Raw genomic sequence first — 26,151 nt, forward strand, 5'->3', positions numbered from 1 at the left:
TATCGGGGCCTTGTCATGGCGCTGCGTCTTCATCTCTTATTGAAGGATAGGTTGCCAATAACTCGGAATTCCCATATGGACACTGGACTAAGAGCCATTACGGTCACGCTCACCCAGACACAAAACCAAAACAGAAGCTTTGTCTTTTTTTCTATTTAAAGAAGACGGCATCTTAAAATAGCGTGGATCCTAGTTTGAAAACACTAGGATAAAAGCCATCATTGTTGTTCGCTTGCTGTAGTTTCATAAAATTGAATAAAAAGGCAAGCAAATTTGGAAAGAATCTCAGGTAAGTCAGTATTGCAAATTTAGAGCCTCTAATAAAATAAAACAAAAAACCCTCGAAGCCTTGTTTACCTTGCAGCCTCTGCATCACGTTGGCGATGTCCCGAGGGGCCCGCGAGGCTGCCCTGGAGGAGGCCATGGCTGCCCCGGAGGGTGGAACCACCACGGGAGACTCTCTGTCCGGCGGGGTGTGTCCCTAGACCACTCCAGAAAACATACTTGAAGTTCTCCAGTTCTTTCAAGTGACAGACGATTGCAGAGGCCCAGGCACTCACAGCAGTCCGGGAGGAACTCTCCCAGAGATCCAACCACTTCTTTTTCTTCTCTTGCTTTAAGACTGTCTTCTCAGGATGAACTCAGGATTCTGGAAACCAAATAGAAAAAAAGTCACCCAAGTGCAAAAAGTAGAGCTATGCTTATTTAATTTGAAGAGATGATTCATTACCAAGTGAAGTAACTAATATAAAAATACTTAAAAATCTATAAAGTGATAGGCAAATATGAGGGCTTCCCAGGTGGCTCAGAGCTAAAGAACCTTGCCAATGCAGGAGACGCAAGAGGCGCAGGTTCAGTCCCTGAGTTGGGATGATCCCCTGGAGTAGGAAATGGCAAGCCACTCCAATATTCTTGCCAGGAAAATTCCACAGACAGAGGAGTCTGGCAGGCTACAGTCCATGGGGTCTCAAAGAGCTGGACCCTACTGAGCACAGCACAGCACAGGCCAAATGTGAGAAATTCCCATGATGCTTGATAAAATAAACGAACACTTGAAATACACAATATGTTTTGGCTGCTAAGAGGAGAAGTGTTCCCGTTTTTCCATGTTTTCTTTTTAAACTAGTCTTTTTTTCACCAATCTATGAAAATAAAAGTACTTTTACCCAAAACACCAAGCATTTCTCAATATTCACAAGTTCTCTTATCTGGGCTGTTTTAGCCGGCTTTGCACATCTACGTTGCTTTGTTTTGTCTGTACACTTTTCAGGAATGAGATCAGATCTTCGCTCCTAAAATGTGATGAACTGAAACAGGATAAATATAAAATTTGCTGTTCAGTTGCTAAGTCCTGTCTGATACTTTGTGACCCCATGAACTGCAGCACTCTAGGCCTCCCTGTTGAGTTGGAGACTCTGTCATTTAACGAGACAAATGGGTTTGATTTTGTTTTTTCCTCCCCATAGAAAGCTTCTAAAGTAAACTGTAAGGCCGTGGTGGAGTTGGGGGCTAAGAGAGAGGACATTTTTCTTCTAACCTCTTCCTGAATTCTCTGCTTTGGTCAAGTCTAATTCATCATGTTAGTTGGGAAAGCAAAGAAGAAGTAGGAGACCAGTTGATGAAATCTTGACATTGAGACACGTACTTTGAACAAGGATTTCCTCACCCTGCTGCTGCTGCTGCTGCTAAGTCGCTTCAGTCATGTCCGACTCTGTGCGACCCCAGAGATGGCAGCCCACCAGGCTCTGCCATCCCTGGGATTCTCCAGGCAAGAATACCGGAGTGGGTTACCGTTTCCTTCTGCAACGCATGCATGCATGCTAACTTGCTTCAATCGTGTCTGACTCTGTGCGACCCCATGGACAGCAGCCCACCAGGCTCCTCTATCCACAGGATTCTCCAGGCAAGAATACTGGAGTGGGTTGCCATTTCCTTCTCCCTTCCTAACCCTAGGGTTGACTGAAGAAGAGGTCTTGCCATGAATGGGACAATTAATGACAGAAAGAAAAGGAGCGTGAAAAATGTACACAGAGAAAGAAATTTAACCAAGACGCCAAACCAAGGGGGCTGATGTGAACATGACACTTTTACAGTCATACTCATCTCTGGGCTGTGATGATGAAGGTGAAGAAAGGAAATAGAGTGAGTCAGGGGAAAAGGGCAAAAGCAAAACTGTAAAGAAACAGTTCCTCTATGTGGGACAGTCCACTTTTAGCAAGGAAATAAGAAGAGTCTGTGCGGGCAATCAAACATCATAACCGGAATGTGTGGTCATAAAACCTGCAGTGTTTATGAAGAATTGGTTAAGTAATACAGTGTAATTACAGATTACAACGGATTTTTAAAATGGCATTAATACTAGCATATACTGATACCTGAATAAACTGAGAGCATCGTTTTTAGACTACCACCTTAAAAAGGATATAAAACACTCTACTCTGCTCCTACCTTGCACATTTTGGGGCCAGAAAGGGTGTACTGGCCACTTAACAAGTTAGGGGGCTGCGATGCAATGAACAGAGTTACCTCGTAAGAAGGTAAAGACAGATTTCTCTTGGCTACTTGCAAAGATACTGGAAGTAGGACCCAATATTTGGCAGCTTCTGAGCTAGAGAGGTACCTGTGTGTGGGCAGCTCCCCCAGGGATTCTTAGAGAAGAAATAATTACTACCAACCAGCCCTCATCCATCAAGATCTTAGTCCTGCTGCAGCTGTGTGCCCATTAGTAGCCTCCATGTCCTGGGGAAAAGCATTCCACCAGCCGACATACCAAAGCTACCTTAATTTGAAGACTGATGGACAGTGAGCAATGCCTGAAGGATCTTACAAATGGCTTTCCTAAACTGTTACAAATTAAGGTTCTCCAAATACAAGATTATAACTTTCTGAAGTCTAGCTAGCTAGCTACAGATATACTAGGTAGAAATGAGGGAAGAAATTCATTTTAATTTAGCTATCCCACGCCAGACCCTGCTCAGCACTGGATTTCACAGATGATTAAGACAAGGCCCCTACCATCAATCAAGAATTAGAGAATTAAAAGGGATTTCTTCATGCCATTGCCTTACAGATCACCCTTCTCCTAGCTTTTCTAAATCATTTTCATCTTCTCAGTGGAGTAATACTGAAATAGTTCCCTCTCTCCCTCCCTCCCTCTTTCTGTCTCTGTCTTTATTTTGATACCACATTAAACTCACGGCGAACTTTAAAGTGAAGAGGAACTAAAGAGCCTTTTGATGAGGTGAAAGAGGAGAGTGAAAAAGCTGGCTCAAAACTCAACATTCAAAAAACTAAGATCATGGCATCCAGTCCCATCACTTCTTGACAAACAGAAGGGGAAAAAGTGGAAACAATGACAGACTTTCTTTCTTGGGCTCCAAAATCACTGCAGATGGTGACTGCAGCCATGAAATTAACAGACACTTGCTCCTTGGAAGAAAAGCTATGGCAAACCTAGACAGTGTATTAAAAAGCAGGGACATCACTTTGCCCACAAAGGTCCATATAGTCAAAGCTATGGTTTTTCTGGTAGTCATGTAGGCATGTGAGAGTTGGACCGTAAAGAAGGCTGAGTGATGAAGAATTGGTGTTTTTGAACTGTGGTGTTGGAGACGACTCTTGAGAGTCCCTTGGACTGCAAGGGGATCAAACCAATCCATCCTAAAGGAAATCGACTCTGAATATTCATTGGAAAGACTGATGCTGAAGTTGAATCTCCAATACTTTGGCCACCTGATGCAAAGAACTGATTCACTGGAAAAGACCCTGATGCTGGGAAAGATTGAGAGCAAGAGGAGAAGGTGATAACAGAGGATGAGATGGTTGGATGGCATCACTGATTCAATGGACATTAGTTTGAGCAAACTCCAGGAAACAGTGAAAGACAAGGAAGCCTGGCACGCTGCAGTTCATAGGGTCACAAAGAGTTGGACATGACTTAGCAACTGAACAACAACATTAAGCTCAGAATTTCTCTGTTTGAGTCCATCTTTAGTTCATGTACCTGGTGTTACTTCCACAGTATAACTAATACATTCTGAGTGCCAGAGTTCAGTGCTAGATAAACAGGATGAATACAACACATAAGATATTGTTTGAGAAGCTTAGAATATAGAAAAGATAATTCAACAAAAAATCATGGCTAAGTGCAAAGACAGAAATGAGGGATATAAAGCATGGGTACTAAACCAATCTGGAGGTTCTGAGAGTGTCCTGGGAGGGAACAGCTTCTGCCCTGAACCTTGGTAAAGGTGTTAGAGTTAACCAGGTAAAAAATATGGGATGCATTCCAGGCAGAATGAATAACTTGGCAAAGGCATGGACACAAGAAACAGCTTGACCAACAGACAGATAGTGAGGGACTCGACCAGGTGACATTCTGGGGCTGAGGCTGGAGAAGGAGGGAGCAACCAGATGGCTGAGTGCTCTGCTCAGAAGTAGGTTCTGATTCCCCAGGAGGCAACAGGAAACCCCGAGGGATTTTAAGCTGGAAGCGATCACGTGCAATTTAGAAGGAAATGGCAACCCACTCCAGTGTTCTTGCCTGGAGAATCCCAGGGTCCGGGGAGCCTGATGGGCTGCCCTGTATGCGGTCGCACAGAGTCAGACGTGACTGAAGCGACATAGCAGCAGCAGCAGCAGCAGCAGCAGCAGCAGCTACATTTTTAAAGGGTGTATTTGAGGTTAACAACACAAAGCTCCAGGAAGATCAGTTAGGAAAGCATCTTAGGGACCCAGGTGAAACATGATGAGAGACTATACAAGATAGTGAATGAATGGAGGGTAAAATCCAAAACATCTTAAGAAGGCAAGATATGCAGGACTTGGTGATTGGTGGGGGAAGGGAGACAGGAAGTGGGAGGTGGGGCCATCAGGGGATCTTGAGGACTCTCAGGGTTCTGACTTGAGATTCTGTGTGGGCCATGGTTCCATGGGCTGAGTTCAGCACTAGAGCGGCTGTGCAAGTTATTATTTCCCCAAACTCTGCCTTTCATACCCTCACATTCTTGCTGAGCAGTTTCTTAATGACTCCTTCACACTCCCAGCTAATCTAACCCAAAGGCTTCCTGGACCCATCACCCATACCGCCTGTGAAGCCACACCTAGACACAGCACACTTTCAGCAACTCCCTCCATTCCTTCTGCATCAACAATCCACACTCTGATAAGAGCGATTCATCTTACATCCCTCACCAGTGAGTCTCGTCTCCCTCTAACCAGGCTGTGAACCTTTTGCAGGCGCAGAGATCACAACTATTGTTGCTTTGACATCCTACCCACTGATATCAACTACATCCCTGAACACATCCTAGCCCCTAAAACATATTTCTATTTTATTGAACAATGTTCACATTACTTTACCTCTGCAGGGCAACCCCCAGAGAACTTGTTCCTCCCTACAGTAAAAGATGTTGATGCAACATCCTTCCCTTTTTGGGCATGAGATTAAATATTTTGCTTTCATCATTCATGTACACACATTATTTCCTATTTTGTGAAATTCTGATATTCTTGCTTTTTACTGATACTTAAATTTAAAGGGGAAAATATGCCCCTTTAATTTGATAAGAAGTTTCAAATGAATCAAACAATGATCATAAAAGGAGGTTTTACATGATATGTGTTCGGGAGGTTAGAAGATGTGAGTTTAAACTTAGCTTTGCTCTGATTGGGCTTCCCTGGTGGCTCAGACTGTAAAGAGTCTGCCTGCAAGGCAGCAGACCCGGGTTTTGTCCCTGGGTTGGGAAGATCCCCTGGAGAAGGGAATGGCAACCTATCCAGTATCCTTGCCTGGAGAATTTCTGGGACAGAGGAAATAATCAATGGGATCCCATAGAGTCAGACACAATTGAGTGACTAACACTTTGTTCTGACAATCAGGATGATTCTGAGCTGGTTCTGTGTAGGGAGGTTCTCAGCCACGTCCTCAACAACCCCCTGACTGTGGAAGATGGTCTGCAGAAAGGCACAGACTCTGGACTAAAAAGACATGGAAGCGACTCTTAATTCTGCCTCTTCCTGCCCATGTGGGCACGATCTATAGAACTAGAACATCAGAGGAAGGTCCAGCACCATCAGTGAGCTCACTACCCCCAGGGTAATTAACAGTTTTTAATTGGGTGCAATATACTGTAGAGGGTAGAGAAGGAAGAGGTGGAAAGGGTTGGGAAGAGAGAATTAGAGAGACATTGATGGGTCATGGACCAATTAATAGTCCTGAGACCATCTCCAAATCCTCTCCAGAGAAGGAACTAAGATTACGAAGTGGCAAGCAATATCCACTCACCACAACATACAGGTGAGATTCCTGTACTGATTATTTCATACAGAAATGCATTGAGAATTCACGTGTAAAGGACACACTGGTACTGGGTAAACAGCAGTAAACAAGATAGATAAGCCCCCTTAGAGTTTGTGTTCCAGAGGGAAAGATGATATAAACAGCATTATAACAAAGTAGGTCATGTATTGTAATGGAAAAATGCAGGGTACTGTGGGAGCAAAGAGAACATCTAATCAATACCATCTGCTGCATTTATCGTGTGGGCTGCAGAGAGAATTTAGACTATCTGCTATCTGAACAATGGGCTCTTCTTAACCCCGGCACCTGTGAAAAGCACAGGAGTGAATCATTACAACTTGACTTTCCCAGTCTCTAAGCAGAATGGACAACTGACTGCTAAAGCAGTCTCCTGTTTATGTTATTAAAAAAGAATTCAGTATCATCTCTGAATGTCCACTGGAAGGACTGATGCTGAAGCTGAAGTTCCAATACTTTGGCCACCTGATAAGACGAGCCAGCTCAGTAGAAAAGACCCTGATGCTGGGAAAGATTAAAGGCAAAAAGAGAAGAGGGTATGCAGAGGATGAGATGGCTAGATAGCATCACCAACTCAGTGGACATGAATTTGAGCAAACTCGGGGAGACAGAGAAGGACAGGGGAGCCTGGCCTGCCGAAATTCATGGGGTCACAAAGAGTCGAGCAAGACTTAGTGACAGAACAGCAACACCAGAAGAAACACTGCTAAGCCACAAGATTATATCCTCAGGCAATGTAACAGGTTTTTAAGTATTAGGAAACTACAGCAGAAAGTTACAGCCTCTGCAACAACCAGAGATGATATGGCTCATTTCTAGGTGAAAAAGATGAACTGAGACCATAAAACAAACACAGATTCACAACTGTATGTAGCACTTCATTAGCTGTCTCAGTATGTACAACAGCACTCCTGTTAATACTTCCCTGGTGGCTCAGACAGTAAAGCATCCGTCTACAATGCGGGAGACCCGAGTTCAATCCCTGGGTTGGGAAGATCCTCTGGAGAAGGAAATGGCAGTCCACTCCAGTACCACTGCCTGGAAAATCCCATGGACAGAGGAGCCTGGTAGGCTACATACAGTCCATGGGGTCGCAAAGAGTCAGGCACGACTGAGCGATTTCACTTTCACTCCTGTTAAAATCCACTATTAAACAAAAAATTTTAAAACCTAATAAATACATTTCAACACCCCCTTCTATCAATCCTTAGCCAGAGTGAGTCACATAGTGTCTAATTTTACATTTAATTATTGTTTTTTTTCTATGCATCCTTTAGTCATGGCACTAATTAATGAATACCAAGACAGTTAAATGGCTGGGAAAAGAGGGATATCCTGTAGTCAGTACAAATATATTACTAACATCTGTGTACTGGCTATCAGTGTGTAGTGCTGGTAATTATTCACTGTTATGAATGTTACACCTCCCCACAAGATGGCACAGTGGTAAAGAATCCACCTGCCAATATGGGAGAAGTGGGTTCGATCCCTGAGTTGGGAAGATCTCTGGAGAAGGAAATGGTAATCCACTCCACTATTCTTGCCTGGAGAATCCCATGGACAGAGGAATTCATTGAGTTGCAAAGAATCAGATGTGACCAAGCACCCACGATTCATAAATGTTACAGGGTAACAAACAAAAATTGGAAGAACAAAAATATGCAGAAATAACTAAAAAAAGTACAGAGCTGATGTGCATGACAGAGACTGTATCATAATTGAACTTTTTTCGGTTCGCCTGGAGTGTAAAATCCCGCCCAGAGATATCTGCTCCCTTCCTCCCCAGCTTGGCTAGAGTCTAGACTGCACTTCATGCCAAACAGAAGTTCTCACTCGTTTGGACCACAAGGAAGGACACATTTAACACTTTTAAGAGAAGATAAGCAGATTTGCTCAAAGGGGTGTCTTGGGTCCTGCAAGACTGCTGTTCAGACCACAGGGTGTGGCTGCAGTCTCTAGGCTGGTGCTGCCTGCCCTGCAGGAGAAGTTGTCACCAACCTTGCCCAGTCATGGGCTTCTTACATCCGGTTTCAGTGACACCTCCCTTCACCTCCAAGTAGCTGTGTGGGCTGCCTAATTATCAGAAATCAGGTCCTACTGCAGCACCCTCCCCACTGAACACAGCAATTCTTCAACATTTTTAAACAGCAAACCACCTTTTCCCAATCCTTACTCCTTTGCAGAGAAGAATCAAGTGGGGGGGGGGGGCGTCTTACAACAACAAAAAAGAAATAAACCATTTTGTGAAGAAATCATTAGTTAGGACAGATAAAAGTGAAGCTCTAATGTAATAACTGAGCAAGTATTTCCAAAGGCTAGCAATATTATTATCTGAGTCAGTCTGAGGCTGTGCCTTTATCTTCTGTGTGAAATAAATATATTCAGTTAGCATTGATTGGGCACTTTTGTTCTCAATTTGCCACAAAGTAATAAACAGACTAAAAAATGCAAGACAAAGTAGCAATGTTGCTTTATGACACCTTTCTGGTGATGTCAGGAACTTTTTATCCATCCGATTAATCTTTTTGCTCATGGAGAACAGCAAGCCTCTCCAAGCACAATCCTCATGACTCATGGTTAAGTCAGCATTTTATACAGATGGGGGTCATATTAACAACCTTTGCTTAGTCGAAAATTATCATACTTTCTCTTGCACTAGTCTGGCTCCTGCATACAAATGCTTTCTTTGGAAAAGTGGATCTCAGATGAAGACAAAAATAGACAAGCATTAAGGAAGCAGGAGGGAAAAAAAAATCATTCATTTTGAACTTTCTTAACATGCACAGAAAAATTTCAGATGCATACAGGTTTTCTATCCCCAACCGAAAAACTCAGAAATGAACATTCTAGGATGCTAAACCTCGCAGCTGGTGTCTCCCCACTGCCCCGCACGTCCTCACCCCTCCAGTCCACGCCCCCCACCCCGCACCCCTGCTGAACCTGACTCTATTTATGAAAAAGGGCCTGAACTTGAAGCCTTTCAGATCTATTATCCCAGACAGTCCTCCAAACCCCCTTTCTCAACCGGATTTCTTTCCCTGATGGCTAATAGCTGCTTTATTTTACATTATTTTCGTGCCCTTTGCCATACACCTGCCACTCGGCGAACCACCATTTCACAGAACTCCCTCTGGCAGTGATGCAAAAAATCTGTCTGAAACGTGTCTTTCTGGAAAGGAGATGAAAGTTATCTTGCCCTCTAGCGTAGGCTCCGCCTGCCTGCCATCGCAGGCGACAGCTGGAGTAGTCTGAAGCCCCGGCCTCCTCGGTTCTTCAAGCCCCCGGGGCTGCGCTACCCATGTCCCCTCCCCCAGCCCTTCCTAAAATAGTCAGTGGAGGAAGGGAGGCTCCTGGAATTTGTTCAACGCCCTACATCTCCCTTCTGATAGTAGCAGCAGCCCCGACCATCGCAACAAGAAGGCGGCTGCCTTTTGCTTCTGCGTCTCTGGACCCCGGGAGAAGTGCCACAAGCCGAAATGTCAAGTCGGGGTGGGGAGGCGGATATTAATAGGAGTATGTACGTAGGAGATGCTGGCAGGACGCCCCCCACCTCCGTATCTCCCTGAGTACCACACACGTAACACACACCACCGCCACCATCACCACCTTCTCCCTCGCGTTAAGCACGCACGACCGGAGCCTGCAAGTGCAAACTTGCTTACAATCTGTCTGCAATTTGTTCGGCTGGCACCCAAAGCCTCTCTCTTACCTTCTCTCTCTCGGGCTCGTCCAGGTGCCGGGCAGCGCAGCGACCGAAGCCGCTGCGGCCGGGCGCGCTGGGGGCCGGCGGCGGTGGTGGGAGCCGGGGCGCGCGGCTGCGGGGCTTTGCGGGGCGCCGGGCGGCCCCGGTGACCGAGGACGGCACGCCGGGGGCCGAGTTCCCGGCCGGTGGCGGATCGCCCGCCGCCGCGCTCCCGGGCCGCTCGCACGCTCACTCACTCCTGCGCCCAGCGGCTCCGCGACTCTGCCCTCCCTCGGCGAGCGGGTCCTCCTTCCGGGTGCACCCGAGGAGGAGGGGGGGTTCAGGCCTATCCCCGCGACCCGCCACCCCCCGCACCCGCCCCCCGCACTGGGGTTCGGCTAGGGAAGGTCGGGGAGGTTCCCGACGCGGCCCGTGCGCCGCCACGCCCCTCCCCGCGCCCCGCGCCCCGCGCCCGGCGCCCGGGATGCGCTGGTCCCCGGCACCGCTGGGGGCAGGCGCCCAGGCTCCCTCCCCGGCTCCCCTACCTCCCGGAGATGCTCGGCCGCCTCCAGCGTCTTGCTGCAGCGGCAAAAGCTTTCCGCCTCTGTCTTTCTCGGGGAGCCTTTCCCCCCCGGTCCACCTCCCCGGGGGTCGAGGAGGCAAGAAATGGCCGAGAGCGCCAGGAAGGAGATGCTCTGCCCCGGCTGCTAACTTTTGCTTGGGATTTCCACCGCCCGACTGACCTTTCAGGGCAGAACCTATCTTGAAAGGCTGGGGAGGTTCGCTGATGGTCCCAGGAAGGAAGTGATGCGGTTCACTGAGGACATTTCTCTGGCCCCTTTTCAATCAACTTTCGAAAAAGATCCTAACGGCTAACCTCTTCCGTAGCATGCAATTTTAGGGAGACGGGCCAGACCATACAGGCTTTTGTTCTTGTGGTTTATAAAGCTTCGTTTTCCTGAGGAGACACCCGACCTCTTAATGATATTTCTTCTCGGTTATTCGTCCAGATGACGCTGGAGAACTGCCTTCAGGTTCTTCCCTCGGCGAGTCTGTCATCACAAGCCCTTCTCAAGGTGTCCAGGAGATCCTGGGGTTGCCGGGTAGCCTCCTGAAGAATTTATTTTGTTGTGGTTTTATGGTCTCCAAGCAAAGTCAAACACAGTCTCTCTTCACCAACAAGGAAGTCCAGGTCCAACAGGACTTCGGGCAACTCAAATAATTACAGCTTTGTTGCAAGAATCTTAAAAAATAATAATTACTCTCTCGAATTTTCAATCTGAACAAATCGTTTTCCCCGTTCTCTACGTTTGCAGAATGGGAGGCTGGAGCTTTCCAGTGGATGAAGTTTTCCTTTGCCTTCCCTAGCTCACTGCCAACACTACACTCTTTAGCTTTGCATTTTCTTCAGAGGCTTTTCTTTCTGGATTCTAACAAAATAATAATATCTGAAATGAATCTAGTGAGTTAATCTGACGTGTTTCCTTGTGTTTACATATTTTAGAGACCAAGGAATGAATCTCATTGGAGAAACTGGTTGCAGCAGGGAGTCGGGCCTGGAGAAGCTGGTGTCGGGGGTCACTCTGAACGTATCCTCTGCCTCAGGGTGACATGGCTGCCCAGAACACCTTGTCGAGGTGACCATAGCCTAGCCATGCAGTTGCCACCCTCTGCCTGCATATGACTGGGCTGAGATCCAAGCTGCAGGCCTGTCACTCAGGAGAGGGTGAGAGGGCAGCTGAGCTCTTCCTTTCGGTCTGTGCTTTCATCTAACCAACTCACTCACCAACTGAAACTGCCTCCCTAGACTTAGCTGCTCTTCTCCCAGGAGCAGATAGGCAGGAGCCTAGGGCTTTCTGGCTGGCATTGGTTGCCTGATGAACTGAATGTTCACTCTCAGCTCATTTTTATCCTCTACCGAAGGACTAAGCATATCATTGACTTTTGGGAAAGGCTTGACTTTTTTCATAAACCCCAGAGAAGTGTGTTGTAGCTTCATTATTTGACTATATTGTTCAAACACCTACCATATCCCGAATATTGTCCTAACTTTTGGAGCTACAGTGGTAAATAAAACCAAACCTGGCTCCTGCCTTCACTGAGCTTCCAGTATAATCAGGAAGAGAGACATTCATAAAAAAAGCATGCAAATAATTATAAAACCCCAGCTTCCAAAAGAAGGCAAATACTTTGAGAACCTCCAATGAAAGGAATCAATTTAGTTTAAAGATAAGGAAGACTTTGCTAAGGAAGTGACTTTTGAACTGTGAGCTGCAGGAAAAGAAACTTGAACTAAGAGGAAGGCAGATAGACTGGGGTCTAGAGTACCGCTCCAGGGCAAAGGATCCATGGAAGCAAAGCACATGGTGATTTTGAAGAAGTGAAAATCCGTGGGACTGCAGAAGAGAAAGCAAGGGAGAGAACAGGAGCTTCAGGGGAAAATGGGCCCCTTGAGACTCAAAACAAAGTGAAGGGCAGATTGTGGACGTCTTAAAAACCAGCCCAAAGAGATGGATCATTAGGCGAAGTCTTTACAGTGTTCTAAGTGGTGCAATGTGACAACACTTAAGTCTTGAAGCTTTTTCTTTGGCTACAGAATGGAAAACAGATTAGAAGTGGGGCCAGAATGCGTAAAGGTGGATCAGTTAGGAAGTTGTAGTCTTTTAGAAAGATCACAGCCCTCATCATTGCGGTGATGGTGGTGGTGAAAGTGCTTGGGTTCAAGCAATGTTTAATAGATAAAAAGTGTGTGAGACATAAGGTCATGTGTGGCAGAAGGAAATCATAATAGTATAAAGTTAAAGTCTTGGATTTTGAAACAAGAAAGTCCTGAGCTTAAGTCTCAACTCCATCATTAACTATCTGTGTTCATTTTAGCTAGTAATTTAACCTCTCACAAGCTCAGACTTTACAAACCCATAATCAGGATTATAACAGTGTACCTCACAGGGCTATTGTGGGGAGTAAATGAGCTAATATTGGCAAGATTTCATAGATCAGAGTCTGGTGAAATCAGGAAGTGCAATATAGTTAATGCCATTTTTATAGTTATAGTTATTATTGCCAGGATTCTAGACGTTTCTAAAGTTGTCAAATAAAGGAAATACCAACTCTGCTTTGCAACAGGCTGATTGGACTGATTGCAATGAGAACACCAGTTTCTGAGAGCAACAAAATAGAACCCATGGGGCCATCACAGGCTGAGAGAGAGCAGTCTGGGTAGCAACTTGATTTCCTCCCCCATGGAGCTCACGGTCTGTCCTCCTCATCTGTCTGTTCTTCAGACCCTCTAAGTTTACACAGAATCCTATTCCTAAGCATCATGGCAGCAGGGCCACCAATACCTCTTCTCTGCATTTACAGGAGGTGGAAAACAACAGCAAAAAAGTGCCAACTGGTTTCAGTTCAGCGTTATCCCAATGGCCGCATCACTGTGTTCCCTGTATTTGTAAAATAAACCCCAATGGCCAAATGAAATCAACAGTGAATCCCTTATATGACTATCCTTTCCCTTTTATGTAATTGTGTTAATACCACGGCAGAGATTTACCACAATTAAATATGTTGTCGATTTATTGAAAGCAGCAACCCAGGGTCTTACCAGAGGTGCATCTTTCAGAGATGTGCACAAGTGAAATTCAATAAGCAGGCCTTTTCTTCCACGTGCTTCCATTAGTCTTAAGTCCCTTCAAAACAAACTTCTATGCACAGTGCAGGGAAACACTAAACAAAATGGCTCTTGCTTCTTAAAGGTAAAGGGGCTTTGCTTTGTCTTGACGCCGTCAGTAATGGTCTGCTTGGGTTAGGCAGCCCCTCAGTGGTAATTACCTCTGTGGAGTTAGTACTGTCTGCTAAGCAGTGGGGAAGGGCAGACAGGGAAGGAGGAAGGGGTTTGCCTGAAGGAAAGCTCAGGAGGATTTGGGGTCCAAAGAACTAGGATTCAACCAAATCTGCCGAAATGCCCCTTTTGCAGTTCTCAACAAGGGCCTTCACTTTCACTTTCAAAGGCCTAGAAAGCCTTTGAACTCACTTTACATTATAAATCTGCAAGCTGCAGCAAATTTAGGTCTGTCTGATTTTTCGCTCTTCCAGCACTGTAATAACTGCAAGGGTAAGGGTTCTAGAAGCTACCTGCCTCTGACCATGCCTTGATCGAAGATTGTAAAATTTCTAAACTTATCTTTTTCTTTTCTTTATGGTCTTCATTGTCAGAAGTAACTGACCCATCCCATAGTTCTCCTAATTCTCTTTCCTACTGTAATATTCCACAACAGTAGCCAAATTGGTCTCCAAATTCTCATCTTCAGTAGGCCGTTAATTTCTTCCCCCCTCCTTGTGATGTTCCTTTAGAATTCTTTTGTGCAGTGAAATCATATCATCCAGGGTTCGTTAAAGAAAAGTCAAAGCAGCTTGAGGTTTTGAAACAGGGATTTCGTTGTTCAAAATTTTTGCTAAGGCTGGGTGAGGTGAAGTTGCTCAGTCGTGTCTGACTCTTTGTGATCCCATGGACTAAAGCCTATGGGTCCTCTGTCCATAGAATTTTCCAGGCAAGAGTGCTAGAGTGGCTTGCCATTTCCTTTTTCCTTTGTCTTTCATTGCACCTGCCATTGCAGGTGCAATTCAGGCCTCGGTGACTCCCTGCTGCCACCTAGAGGTCAAGGTGCTGCAGCAAATGGCTAGCAGCATCACAACTACCTCTGCTCTGACTCCTGGTGATGGAGCTTGGTGTCAGTCATGGTAGAACTACTGTCATAGCTGCTGGAGGGCCAATTTCTCCACGTTCCATTTGCCTTCCACGTCTCACGTGAGAGCACTGGTAGAATGTATATTTCATCCACCCCACCCTTCCCCAGGAAAGAGCCTGGGAAATGTAATCCCCGTACTTCCAACTTCTGAGATGCAGGGAGAGTGCATAGAATGGACAGCGAAGATTGTTTTCCAACAAACAATATTCAGTGCAAACACAGACTTGGAAAGAAAAGCAAACTTATATTTAAATTATAACTTATAGGAACTCCAGTTTAAAACATTGAGTTTTTTAAATCTGTTAACAGTCATATTGATAGTATTTCAGAATTTCAAGAGCTACAATTTTGAAACTGTTTTTTAAAAGAACACAAAAAATAGCATATCTGATGAATTTTGAGATGACATCTACCCAGTGTAATGTCACTTTCTCCCCATTGTTCCTTCAAGAGCTGTTCTTCTTAGACCAGGGTTGTCTCTCCCCAGCTTTAACCATACACTCCCATGATCATGGCCTTGATTGTCACTATCAGTAATAACAATCATTTGATACTGATAATCTCAGTGTTAACACTCCACTCTCTGACTGCTTCCTCTTTTGTTTTCAGCCCATTTATTTTTCTGCTTCAATTCCAGGTGTTTCTCAGCTAAATAGGACCTTATAGCCCCTGATAAGGCCACTGCCAGCCCTTACGATGACTTTGTGTTAGAGAGGGAGCCTTCCTCAAGATGTTTCAGTTCATTCTTTTGTAGACTGTTATAATAGGCCATTTTGTAAGAAGTAAAACCATTACTGTCTGCAGATGACATGATACGATAGATAGAGAATCCTAAAGAGACCACCAGAACACTATTAGAGCCAGTTACCCGCCAAAGAATCAATCTGGAAGGCCATTTGCACACCATATACAAAAATAAACTCAGAATGGATTGAAGACCTAAATGTAAGACCCGAAACCATAAAACTCCTAAAAGAAAAAGAAGTGGTAAGCTCTTTGACATTTCCCTTCCTAGGATTTTCAGAAATACCTCTCCTCAGGCAAGAGGAACAAAAGCAAATAAACAAATGGGCCTGCATCTAACTAAAAAGCATTTGCACAGTGAAGGAAAGTGTCAACAAAGCAAAACACTTGTCTACTGAATGGGAGAAGATATTTGCAGCATGATTTACAATAACCAAGATATGGAAGCAACCTAAGTGTCTGTGGATAGAAAAATATATATTTATAAATACAAAGTACATACACACACAATTATTCAGTCATAGAAAAGAAAGAAATCCTGCCATTAGAAACAACATGAATGGACCTAGAAGGTATTAACCTAAGTGAAATAAGTTGGACGAAGAAAAACAAATGCTGTATGATTTCACTTGTATGCAGAATCTAAAATGTCAGAACAAGGGAATAAACATAGCAAAACAGAGTAGACTCACAGAGAACAAACAAATGGTTGCTAGCGGAAAGAGAGGTTAGAGGATAAGTGAAAAACAGGTGAAGGAGATTAAGAGGTACAGACTTCCAGCTACAAAGTAAATGAGTCACAAGGATGAGATGTACGGCTTGAGGCATATAGTCAATTTTATTGTAATATCTTTGTGGGCGGTTATAGGGTAACTAAACATATCGAAGTGATCATTTTGTAATGCATAGAAATATCGAATCATTATGCCGTGTACCTGGAACTAACATAATGCTGTAGATAATTTTATTTCAATTTTTAAAAAATATATAAGACTTCCCTGCTGGTTCAGTGGCTAGGAATCAGCCTGCCGATGCAGGGGACATGGGTTCAGTCCCTGTTCCAGGAACATTCCACATGCCACAGGGCAAGTAAGTCCTTGTACCGCAACTACTGAGTCTGTCCACCCGAGAGCCTGTGCTCTGCAACACGAGAAGCCACCACAGTGAGAAGCCAAGCACTGCGACTAGAGAGTAGCCCCTGCTCACCGCAACTAGAGAAAGCGCACACCTAGCAACAAAGACCCAGTGCAGCCAAAAATAAAAAGAAATCTAAAACATTAAAAATAAATAAATAAATATGTAAACACTGGAGAGCAATGAATCAAAATACCAATTATGCTTATATGTGGGGAGCAGGGGATTGTTGTGTTGTTTTTTTTTTTCACTTTATTTTGTACATGTTTTTAGTTATCAGAAGGGCTTCCCAGCCAGCACTAGTGGTGAAGAACCTGTGTGTCAATGCAGGAGATGTAAGATACATGGGTTTGATCCCTGGGTCAGGAAGATCTCCTGGAGGAGGACATAGCAACCCACTCCAGTATTCTTGCCTGGAGCATCCCATGGACAGAGGAGTCCGGTGGGCTACAGTCCATAGGGTCACAAAGTGTTGGTGTGAAGCCACTTATCGTGCAGTTTTCAGAAATGAACATATATTGCTTGAAAAATTAGAAAGAAAATGACAAATGTCATAAAAGGCACTTTTTAAACAAAGCAAGACATTTGAGTGCCATCTGCCAGATAATCATTATAATCAATACACAAATAATATTTCAAATATGAACAGTATCCAGTTAGAAAGGGTATCCCTAGGTATATATAGTGCATAGCCTGTATCAGTCGTATGTGGTAGCTTGTGACTATTGATCCTACCATTCCTTTTTCATTGTCCACCACCCCTTTTATGTTTATCCCTCTTTAAATGATTTCAACTTCTTATTTTCCTTGCATTTCTCCTTAACTACCTTTCCTCTCACTTCCTCCTACTCACTTGGCTGAACCACACACCTCTGCCTGTTTGGTGCCAGCACTCAGAGTGCCGAGTATGGCTGGAGAAAAATCCAGTCATACTGACTGTTCTTTGCATTTATGATCACAGAACCACATACCCCTGAATACTCTGCTTCTCTGGTCAACACATTCTCCCACTTCCCTATACAAATTTTATACATTTCCCATTTCCACAAACTTCCAACAGTCTTCCCTACATCTAAGTTTCCAAATGTCAACCTTTCTTCTTATTTCTCTTGACCATCTTAAGCAATCCAGAGAATTTCCATAAGCTTCCACTGACATCTGCACTATTTGCATCAGTGATTTATATAATATTCAAACTTGTCTGCTATTGTTACGCAAGAGTTCTTCAAGCTCCTCGATAATGCAGTTCCTCCACTTATATATTCAATCCATCCTTCTTGCCAACAATACTTTCCTCTCTTCCCAGAATCGTTTTTATTTCTTTACTTGTTCTTTCTCATCAATATGGAAACATGCTGCTATTTATCTCATACTAAAAAAACAAAAGACAAAAAAAAAACCTTTTGATTACCATTTGAACTCTAAATACTACCCATTTCTTTCCTTATTTTCAAGGGTTGGCTGTACTCACTGTTGGCCAATTCTCTTCCCCCACTTGCTGTGAGTTACCTACCTTATCAGGTTTACTAGTCACTTATTTTCTATGTAAGATTTTAAACATTCATCATTCTACCTTGAAATTTCTATCCTTATTTCCACTTTATTTTTTTCTTCCAGCACTTAACACCGACACTGTGTGTATATTCCGTTACTTATCTAGTTTATTTTCTGTCTAACTGCTACAAAGGCAGATATTTTGTCTATTGACTCTTATATTCCTAGCTTTTAAAACAGATGAATAAAAGGTAGCTCAGTAAGTATTTGCTGAATAAATAAATGAATAATATATTAATCTCACTATACATTATGAAATTCTACAAATCAACTATATTGTTACAATACTATCAATCTACATTTGGAAAATTGTTACCCAAACCTCCAGGGTATCTAGGTCCTCAGTGGGCCATCAGCACAGAATAACCCATGTTTCAGATGTTGATTTTCTCTCTTTTCAGCTCTCCATTCTATCTTTTCTTTTCTTTTTTGGCATAGAACGAAAAGTGCTGCTCCAAAGCACTCTGGTCACTGCACGTTTGGCTCTATTTGGATATATAGTTTTATGCCTGCTATGGCTCCTGATAAGTAGACATCTCTGAAATCCCCTGATAAATTCACTTCAATTTTGTGCTTTTTTTTCATATTTCCCTTGGGTTTCTGTCAAGGTCTAGTCATATTGGAGTCTTTTCTTTGTTCTTTGTCTTATATTGTGATGGTTTAGTTGCTAAGTCATGTCTGACTCTTGTGACCCCCATGGACTGTAGCCCACCAGGCTCCTCTGTCCCTGGGATTTTCCAGGCAAGAATATTGGAGTGGGTTGCCATTTCCTTCTCCAGGGGGTCTTCCTGACCCAAGAATCGAACCCAGATCGCCTGCATTGCAGGCAGATTCTTCACCAGCTGAGTTATGAGGGAAGCCCCCATGTCTTATATTAAGATCATCTATTTTTGTCCTTATTCCTTTCTTTTTCAGAAAAGTATTAACATTTTCTGGATACGTTAAAAAATAATTTCATAGGCTGCCCCCATTCTTCCTCACTGTTGATAGTGACTTTCCTAAGCACTGTTTTGAATGGAGCTTTTGCTTACAAGATAACTGTGCCAGTAATGACATCAGGTTGTAGATGGGTTTGCAGTGGGGAAAGATCATGTGGATTGAAGAACTTCTTAATTGGATTCCTACAAAGAGTGTTCCAGAATGGCTGAATGAGCTCACTGTTACACACAGTTTTATTGGCTTCTTGGAAATACTTCAAGGAGCCTTGCAGAAAGGAACAGAGAGAATTACTTGTGAATTTCTTCTTTCTGGTTTATTTCACTATTCATGCCTATTTCCAACTGAAAAATTTGTGAGAAATAATCAAAATCAAGTCTCCATGTGCTCGTTTCACATTATGATGCAAGCCGCAGAAAACCCAACTGAAACTGATGAAACCCATAAAGAAGATTTATTAGCTCGTGAAAGTCTGAAAAATAGGTTTCAGGATTCACCCAAAGTTTCCATCAAGGATTTGGTTTCTTTTCCTCTCTGTTCTGCTGCCCACGTGTTGGCTTCACCCTAAGGCTGATTCCCCTGAGGGTTGTAGACTAACTCTGACAAAATATTGGACTACGTACATCTTGGTTCACCCGTTAGGAAATAACACACTTATGTCTGTCTAAACGTTCGAGGTGAAGTTTCTAAAACCCACTCCAAATGGACTGGCTTAGGTTATATGCCTAACATTCTCATCCCAACCAAATTCTATGGCCAAGAAGAATAAAATGTCCTCATTTCGCCAACAAAGACCCATACTGGGTATTAAACGTGACAAAATATTTCCCCAAAGTCAATGGTCTACATGAGCAAACTGTAGATATCTGTATTTGTCAGAGTCCGAACGAGGACCAGAAGTCACACATTCAGTTCAGTTCAGTCGCTCAGTTGTGTCTGACTCTTTGCGACCCCATTAATCGCAGCACGCCAGGCCTCCCTGTCCATCACCAACTCCCGGAGTTCACTCAGACTCACGTCCATTGAGTCAGTGATGCCATCTCATCCTCTGTTGTCCTCTCCTCATGCCCCCAATCCCTCCCAGTATCAGGGTCTTTTCCAATGAGTCAACTCTTCACATGAGGTGGCTAAAGTACTGGAGTTTTAGCTTCAGCATCATTCCCTCCAAAGAAATCCCAGGGCTAATCTCCTTCAGAATGGACTGGTTGGGTCTCTTTGCAATCCAAGGGACTCTCAAGAGTCTTCTCCAACATCACAGTTCAAAAGCATCAATTCTTCAGCTCTCAGCTTTCTTCACAGTCCAACTCTCACATCCATACATGTCCACTGGAAAAACCATAGCCTTGACTAGATGGACCTTTGTTGGCAAAGTAATGTCTCTGCTTTTGAATATGCTATCTAGGTTCGTCATAAATTTTCTTCCAAGGAGTAAGCATCTTTTAATTTCACGGCTGCAGTCACCATCTGCAGTGAGTCACACATTAGATTAGGATAATTTGAGGTGAGATGTATTGGTTTTTCTTTTCAATTCAAAAGGCTAGATAATGGAGGTGTGCAGTAGAACCATAAGGCCTAGCACAGAAACTTGGAGAAAGCAACCGCAGAGCCATTACTGATCCTGAGGCCAAAGAAAGAGGGGAGGAAACCTGGAAGGAGGATCATGTGGAAGACCGTGTGTTGAAAGGAATAGTGAAGACATACGGATGGCTAACAAACACATGAAAAGATGCTCAACATCACTCATTATCAGAGAAATGCTAATCAAAACCACAATGAGGTACCATTTCACGTCAGTCAGAATGGCTGCGATCCAAAAGTCTACAAGCAATAAATGCTGGAGAGGGTGTGGAGAAAAGGGAACCCTCTTACACTGTTGGTGGGAATGCAGACTAGTACAGCCACTCTGGAGAACAGTGTGGAGATTCCTTAAAAAACTGGAAATAGAACTGCCATATGACCCAGCAATCCCGCTGCTGGGCATACACACTGAGGAAACCAAAATTGAAAGAGACACATGTACCCCAATGTTCATTGCAGCACTGTTTATAATAGCCAGGACACGGAAGCAACCTAGATGTCCATCAGCAGATGAATAGATAAGAAAGCTGTGGTACATATACACAATGGAGTATTACTCAGCCATTAAAAAGAATACATTTGAATCAATTCTAATGAGGTGGATGAAACTGGAGCCGATTATACAGAGTGAAGTTAGCCAGAAAAACACCAATACAGTATACTAACGCATATATATGGAATTTAGAAAGATGGTAATGATAACCCTGTATGCGAGACGGCAAAAGAGACACAGATGTATAGAACAGTCTTTTGGACTCTGTGGGAGAGGGAGAGGGTGAGATGATTTGGGGGAATGGCATTGAAACGTGTATAATATCATATAAGAAATGAATCGCCAGCCCAGGTTCGATACAGGATCCTTGGGGCTGGTGCACTGGGATGACCTAGAGGGATGGTGTTGCGGGGGGAGGTGGGAGGGGGGTTCGGCATGGGGAGCATGTGTACGCCAGTGGTGGATTCATGTTGATGTATGGCAAAACACATACAATATTGTAAAGTAATTAGCCTCCAAATAAAATAAATAAATTTAAATTAAAAAACAAACACGACACACACACTCAAAAAGAATAGTGAGCTGTTAGGAGCACACATGACTTCAAAGGAGGTTGAGAGGGAGCGAGGGGAACTAAGGCTCCAATATTCTTGTGTTTTCCTGTTACTGCTGGGGCTTTCTATTGTTCAAACCAGATCAGCACTGAGGGTGCAGAAGCCCTATTGGTGTGTCTCATACTATTCTATCTTCTGGGGCAGGACACACAGTGGAAAAGGGCAGAGAACAGAGCTGGGAGGACAAATGTCTTATGCTCTGAACAGTATCTGAATCAAAATTTGAGTACTTTGAAGAAGGATGGAGGGAATAATAAATCCTGGGGAGACAACCAGCCAATGTTCCCTACAGATCAAAAGTATCTTCCTCACTAATCTAACTATGGACTCCTACAATATTCAGGGAAGCACCTATGTTTTCTTTAAAATACTTACAATAACACATTATATGGCTAGGAGTATTCTCTTATCCCAATTGAGGTGTGGACCAACTACTTTTCCTAGTTAATTGTGTTTATTGTCATCATGGGCTTCCCTTGTGGCTCAGCTGGTAAGGAATCCACCTACAATGAGGGAGACTGGGTTTGATCCCTGGGTTAGGAAGATCCCCTGGAGAGGAAAAGGCTACCCACTCCAGTATCCTGGCTTGGAGAATTCCATGGACTGTATAGTCCATGGGGTCACAAAGAGTCAGACACAACTAAGTGACTTTCCCCCTTATTGTCATCATAGTATCAACAAATACAGAAAGAATATTAGCTAATTGATGAGACATACAAGAGAAGACTCTACACACAGACATCACCAGATGGTCAACACCGAAATCAGATTGATTATACTCTTTGCAGCCAAAGATGGAGAAGCTCTATATAGTCAGCAAAAACAAGACCAGGAGCTGACTGTGGCTCAGATCATGAACTCCTTATGGCCAAATTCAGACTTAAATTGAAGAAAGTAGGGAAAACCACCAGACCATTCATATATGACCTAAATCAAATCCCTTATGATTATACAGTGGGAGTGAGGAATAGATTTAAGGGACTCTATCTGATAGACAGAATGCCTGATTAACTATGGACAGAGGTTCACGACATTGTTTAGGAGATAGGGATCAAGATCATCCCCAAGAAAAAGAAATGCAAAACAGCAAAATGGCTGTCTGAGGAGGCCTTACAAATAGCTGTGAAAGAAGAGAAGCCAAAAGCAAAGGAGACAAGGAAAGATATACTCATCTGAATGCAGAGTTCCAAAGAAGAGCAAGGAGAGATAAGAAAGCGTTCCGCAGTGATCAGTGCAAAGAAATAGAGGAAAACAATAGAATGGGAAAGACTAGAGATCTCTTCAAGAAAATTAGAGATACCAAGGGAACATTTCACGCAAAGATGGGCACAATAAAGGATAGAAATGGTATGGACCTAAGAGAAGCAGAAGATATTAAGAAGAGGTGGCAAGAATACACAGAAGAAATGTACAAAAAAGATCTTCACAATCTAGATAATCACAATTAGTGAGTGAGTGGTCTAGGTGATCACTCACCTAGAGCCAGACGTCCTGGAATGCAAAGTCAAGTGGGCCTTCGGAAGCATCACTATCAACAAAGCTAGTGGAGATGATGGAATTCCAGTTGAGCTATTTCAAATCCTAAAAGATGATGCTGTGAAAGTGTTGCACTCAATATGCCAGCAAATTTGGAAAAGTCAGCAGTGGCCGCAAGACTGGAAAAGGTCAGTTTTCATTCCAATCCCAAAGAAAGGCAATGCCAAAGAATGCTCAAACTACTGCACAATTGCACTCATCTCACACGCCAGTAAAATAATGCTCAAAATTCTCCAAGCCAAGTTTCAGCAATATGTGAACCTTGAACTACCAGATGTTCAAGCTGGTTTTAGAAAAGGCAGAAGAACCAGAGATCAAATTGCCAACATCCACTGGATCATTGAAAAAGCAAGAGAATTCCAGAAAAAAAATCTATTTCTGCTTTATTGATTATGCTAAAGCCTTTGACTGTGTGGATCACAATAAACTGTGGAAAATTCTGAGAGAGATAGGAATACCAGACCACCTGACCTGCCTCTTGGGAAACCTGTATTCAGGCCAAGAAACAACAGTTAGAACTGGACATGGAACAATGGACTGGTTCCAAATAGGAAATGGAGTATGTCAAGGCTATATATTGTCATTGTGCTTATTTAACTTATATGCAGAGTATGTCATGAGAAATGCTGGGCTGGAAGAAGCACAAGTTGGAATTAAGATTGCCAGGAGAAATATCAATAACCTCAGATATGCAGATGACACCATCCTTATGGCAGAAAGTGAAGAAGAACTAAAGAGCCTCTTGATGAAAGTGAAAGAGGAGAATGAAAAAGTTGGCTTAAAACTCAGCATTCAGAAAACTAAGATCATGGCATCTGGTCCCATCATTCATGGCAGATAGATGGGGAAACAGTGGAAACAGTGAGAGATTTTATTTCTTTGGGCCCCGAAATCAATGCAGATGGTGGTTGCAGCCAAGAAATTAAAAGACGTTTGCTCCTTGGAAGGAAAGTTATGACCAATCTAGACAGCATATTAAAAAGCAGAGACATTACTTTGTCAACAAAGGTCCATCTAGTCAAGGCTACGTTTTTTCCAGTAGTCATGTATGGATGTGAGAGTTGGACTGTTAAGAAAGCTGAGCGCTGAAGAATTGATGCTTTTGAACTGTGGTATTAGAGAAAACTCTTGAGAGTCCCTTGGACTGCAAAGGTATCCAACCAATCTATCCTAAAGGAGATCAGTCCTGAGTGTTCATTGGAAATATTGATGTTGAAGCTGAAGCTCCAATACTTTGGCCATCTGATGTGAAGAACTAACTCATTTAAAAAGACCCTGATGCTGAGAAAGATTGAAGGTAGGAGGAAAAGAGGGTGGCAGAGGATGAAATGGTTGGGTGGCATCACCAACTCGATGGACATGAGTTTGCTTAAGCTCCAGGAGTTGGTGATGGACAGGGAAGCCTGGCATGCTGCGCTTCATGGGGTCACAAAGAGTCAGACACGACTGAGCGACTAAACTGAACTGAACTGAGACATATTGCATGTGGATGAGACAGACCTTCTGTTACCTATCTTTTGTGAACATAAAATAAGAGGAAATGAATTTGTTTTTAGCATGAAATATTTAGATTAAATAGAGGAAGAACTTTTGACAGTGAAGTGAAGTGAAGTCGCTCAGTCGTGTCCGACTCTTTGCGACCCCATGGACTGTAGCCTACCAGGCTCCTCAGTACATGGGATTTTCCAGGCAAGAATACTGGAGTGGGTTGCCATTTTCTTCTCCAGGGGATCTTCCTGACCCAAGGATCGAACCCGGGTCTCCCACATTGTAGGCAGAGGCTTTACCATCTGAGTAGGATCTGTTAAATCCCAAATTTTTTTCCCCTGAATTTTTTTTGAGCAGAGTTTTGTGATTCCTCTGCCTATGGTTTAAGATAAACCTGGCAACCAACCGGGCCTATAAATAGGTAAAATTTAATTTTCCTTTCCAGGCAGAGCTACACAGTGTCCCAGGGTGACTATTATTGTGACAGTTATTTTGGTTGTTGGACCAGTGGATTATATTTCCATCTTTGTCTAGATTGGCCATAAGAAATTCAGATGGCCAGGGCATTGCAATGCCTAACAGGGTCCTCAGATTTCTTTCCAGCCTTCATGTGGCATGACAGGGACACAAGCATAGAATGACAGGCAAGATCAGAAGAAGCAGGGCTCAAAATGTAGGAAGATAAGCATAGTTAGGGCCCAGAACATTCATTCTTTCAATATTTACCAAGTGCCTACTATTTACAGGCCAGGCAATGTTTCTTGTGGTGATTAGAGCAGTGAACAAAACAGAAAGCATTTTTTCTTTCATACAGTTATCTTTTAGATGGGGAAGGATACAAAAAATATGCACATAAATATATGCAGCATTGTATAATGATAAATATGCTGGAGACAAATATGAAATAGAAAAGATAAAAATTGTACTCAATAAATGGCTGAAATTTTAGTTACGGTGGTCAGGAAAGAGAGCTCTAAAAGTGTAACTTGTGAGAAGAGTCCTGAAGGAAGCGAATCAAGAAGTGATTGCATAACTGGGAAAAGCATGTGCAAAGGCCCTGAGGTTTAAAACTTGCTGTTCCGCTCCCGGGATAGGTAGGAAGCTGGAGTTTTCTGAGTGCAGAGAATGATAGGGAGAGCCACAGGAGAGGAGGCCAGAGAAACAGTGAGCAGTGGTGGAGGATCCTTTAGTCCTGGTTAGTCATTTCAGGGGTTTTGCTGTTACTCAGCAATGTGGAAATTCACTGGAGAATTCTGAGCGTAAGAATGAAAGGAAAAGTGTTAGTCACTCTGACATGTCTGACTCTTTGCGACCACATGAACTGTAGC

The 26,151-nt window shown here is 43.5% G+C and overlaps 1 protein-coding gene across 13 annotated transcripts in view; it reads right to left on the minus strand.

The window, feature by feature from the left end:
• Nucleotides 1–10,741, minus strand: part of SYNE1 (spectrin repeat containing nuclear envelope protein 1) — a 492,337-nt gene extending 481,596 nt beyond the window's left edge. For 12 of the 13 annotated variants that reach the window (XM_018053378.1, XM_018053374.1, XM_018053375.1 and 9 more), the window contains exons 1-2: nucleotides 10,029–10,158; nucleotides 358–649 (exon numbers count right to left, since the gene is read on the minus strand). In XM_018053378.1, the coding sequence (XP_017908867.1) occupies nucleotides 358–424 (67 nt within the window). In that variant the 5' untranslated portion in view covers nucleotides 425–649; nucleotides 10,029–10,158. Of the gene's footprint in view, nucleotides 1–357; nucleotides 650–10,028; nucleotides 10,159–10,546 lie in introns of those variants that run through there. The other variant, XM_018053370.1, reaches the window with a different exon arrangement.

Source organism: Capra hircus, chromosome 9 (assembly GCF_001704415.2).
Source record: "Capra hircus breed San Clemente chromosome 9, ASM170441v1, whole genome shotgun sequence".
Lineage (NCBI taxonomy): Eukaryota > Metazoa > Chordata > Mammalia > Artiodactyla > Bovidae > Capra > Capra hircus.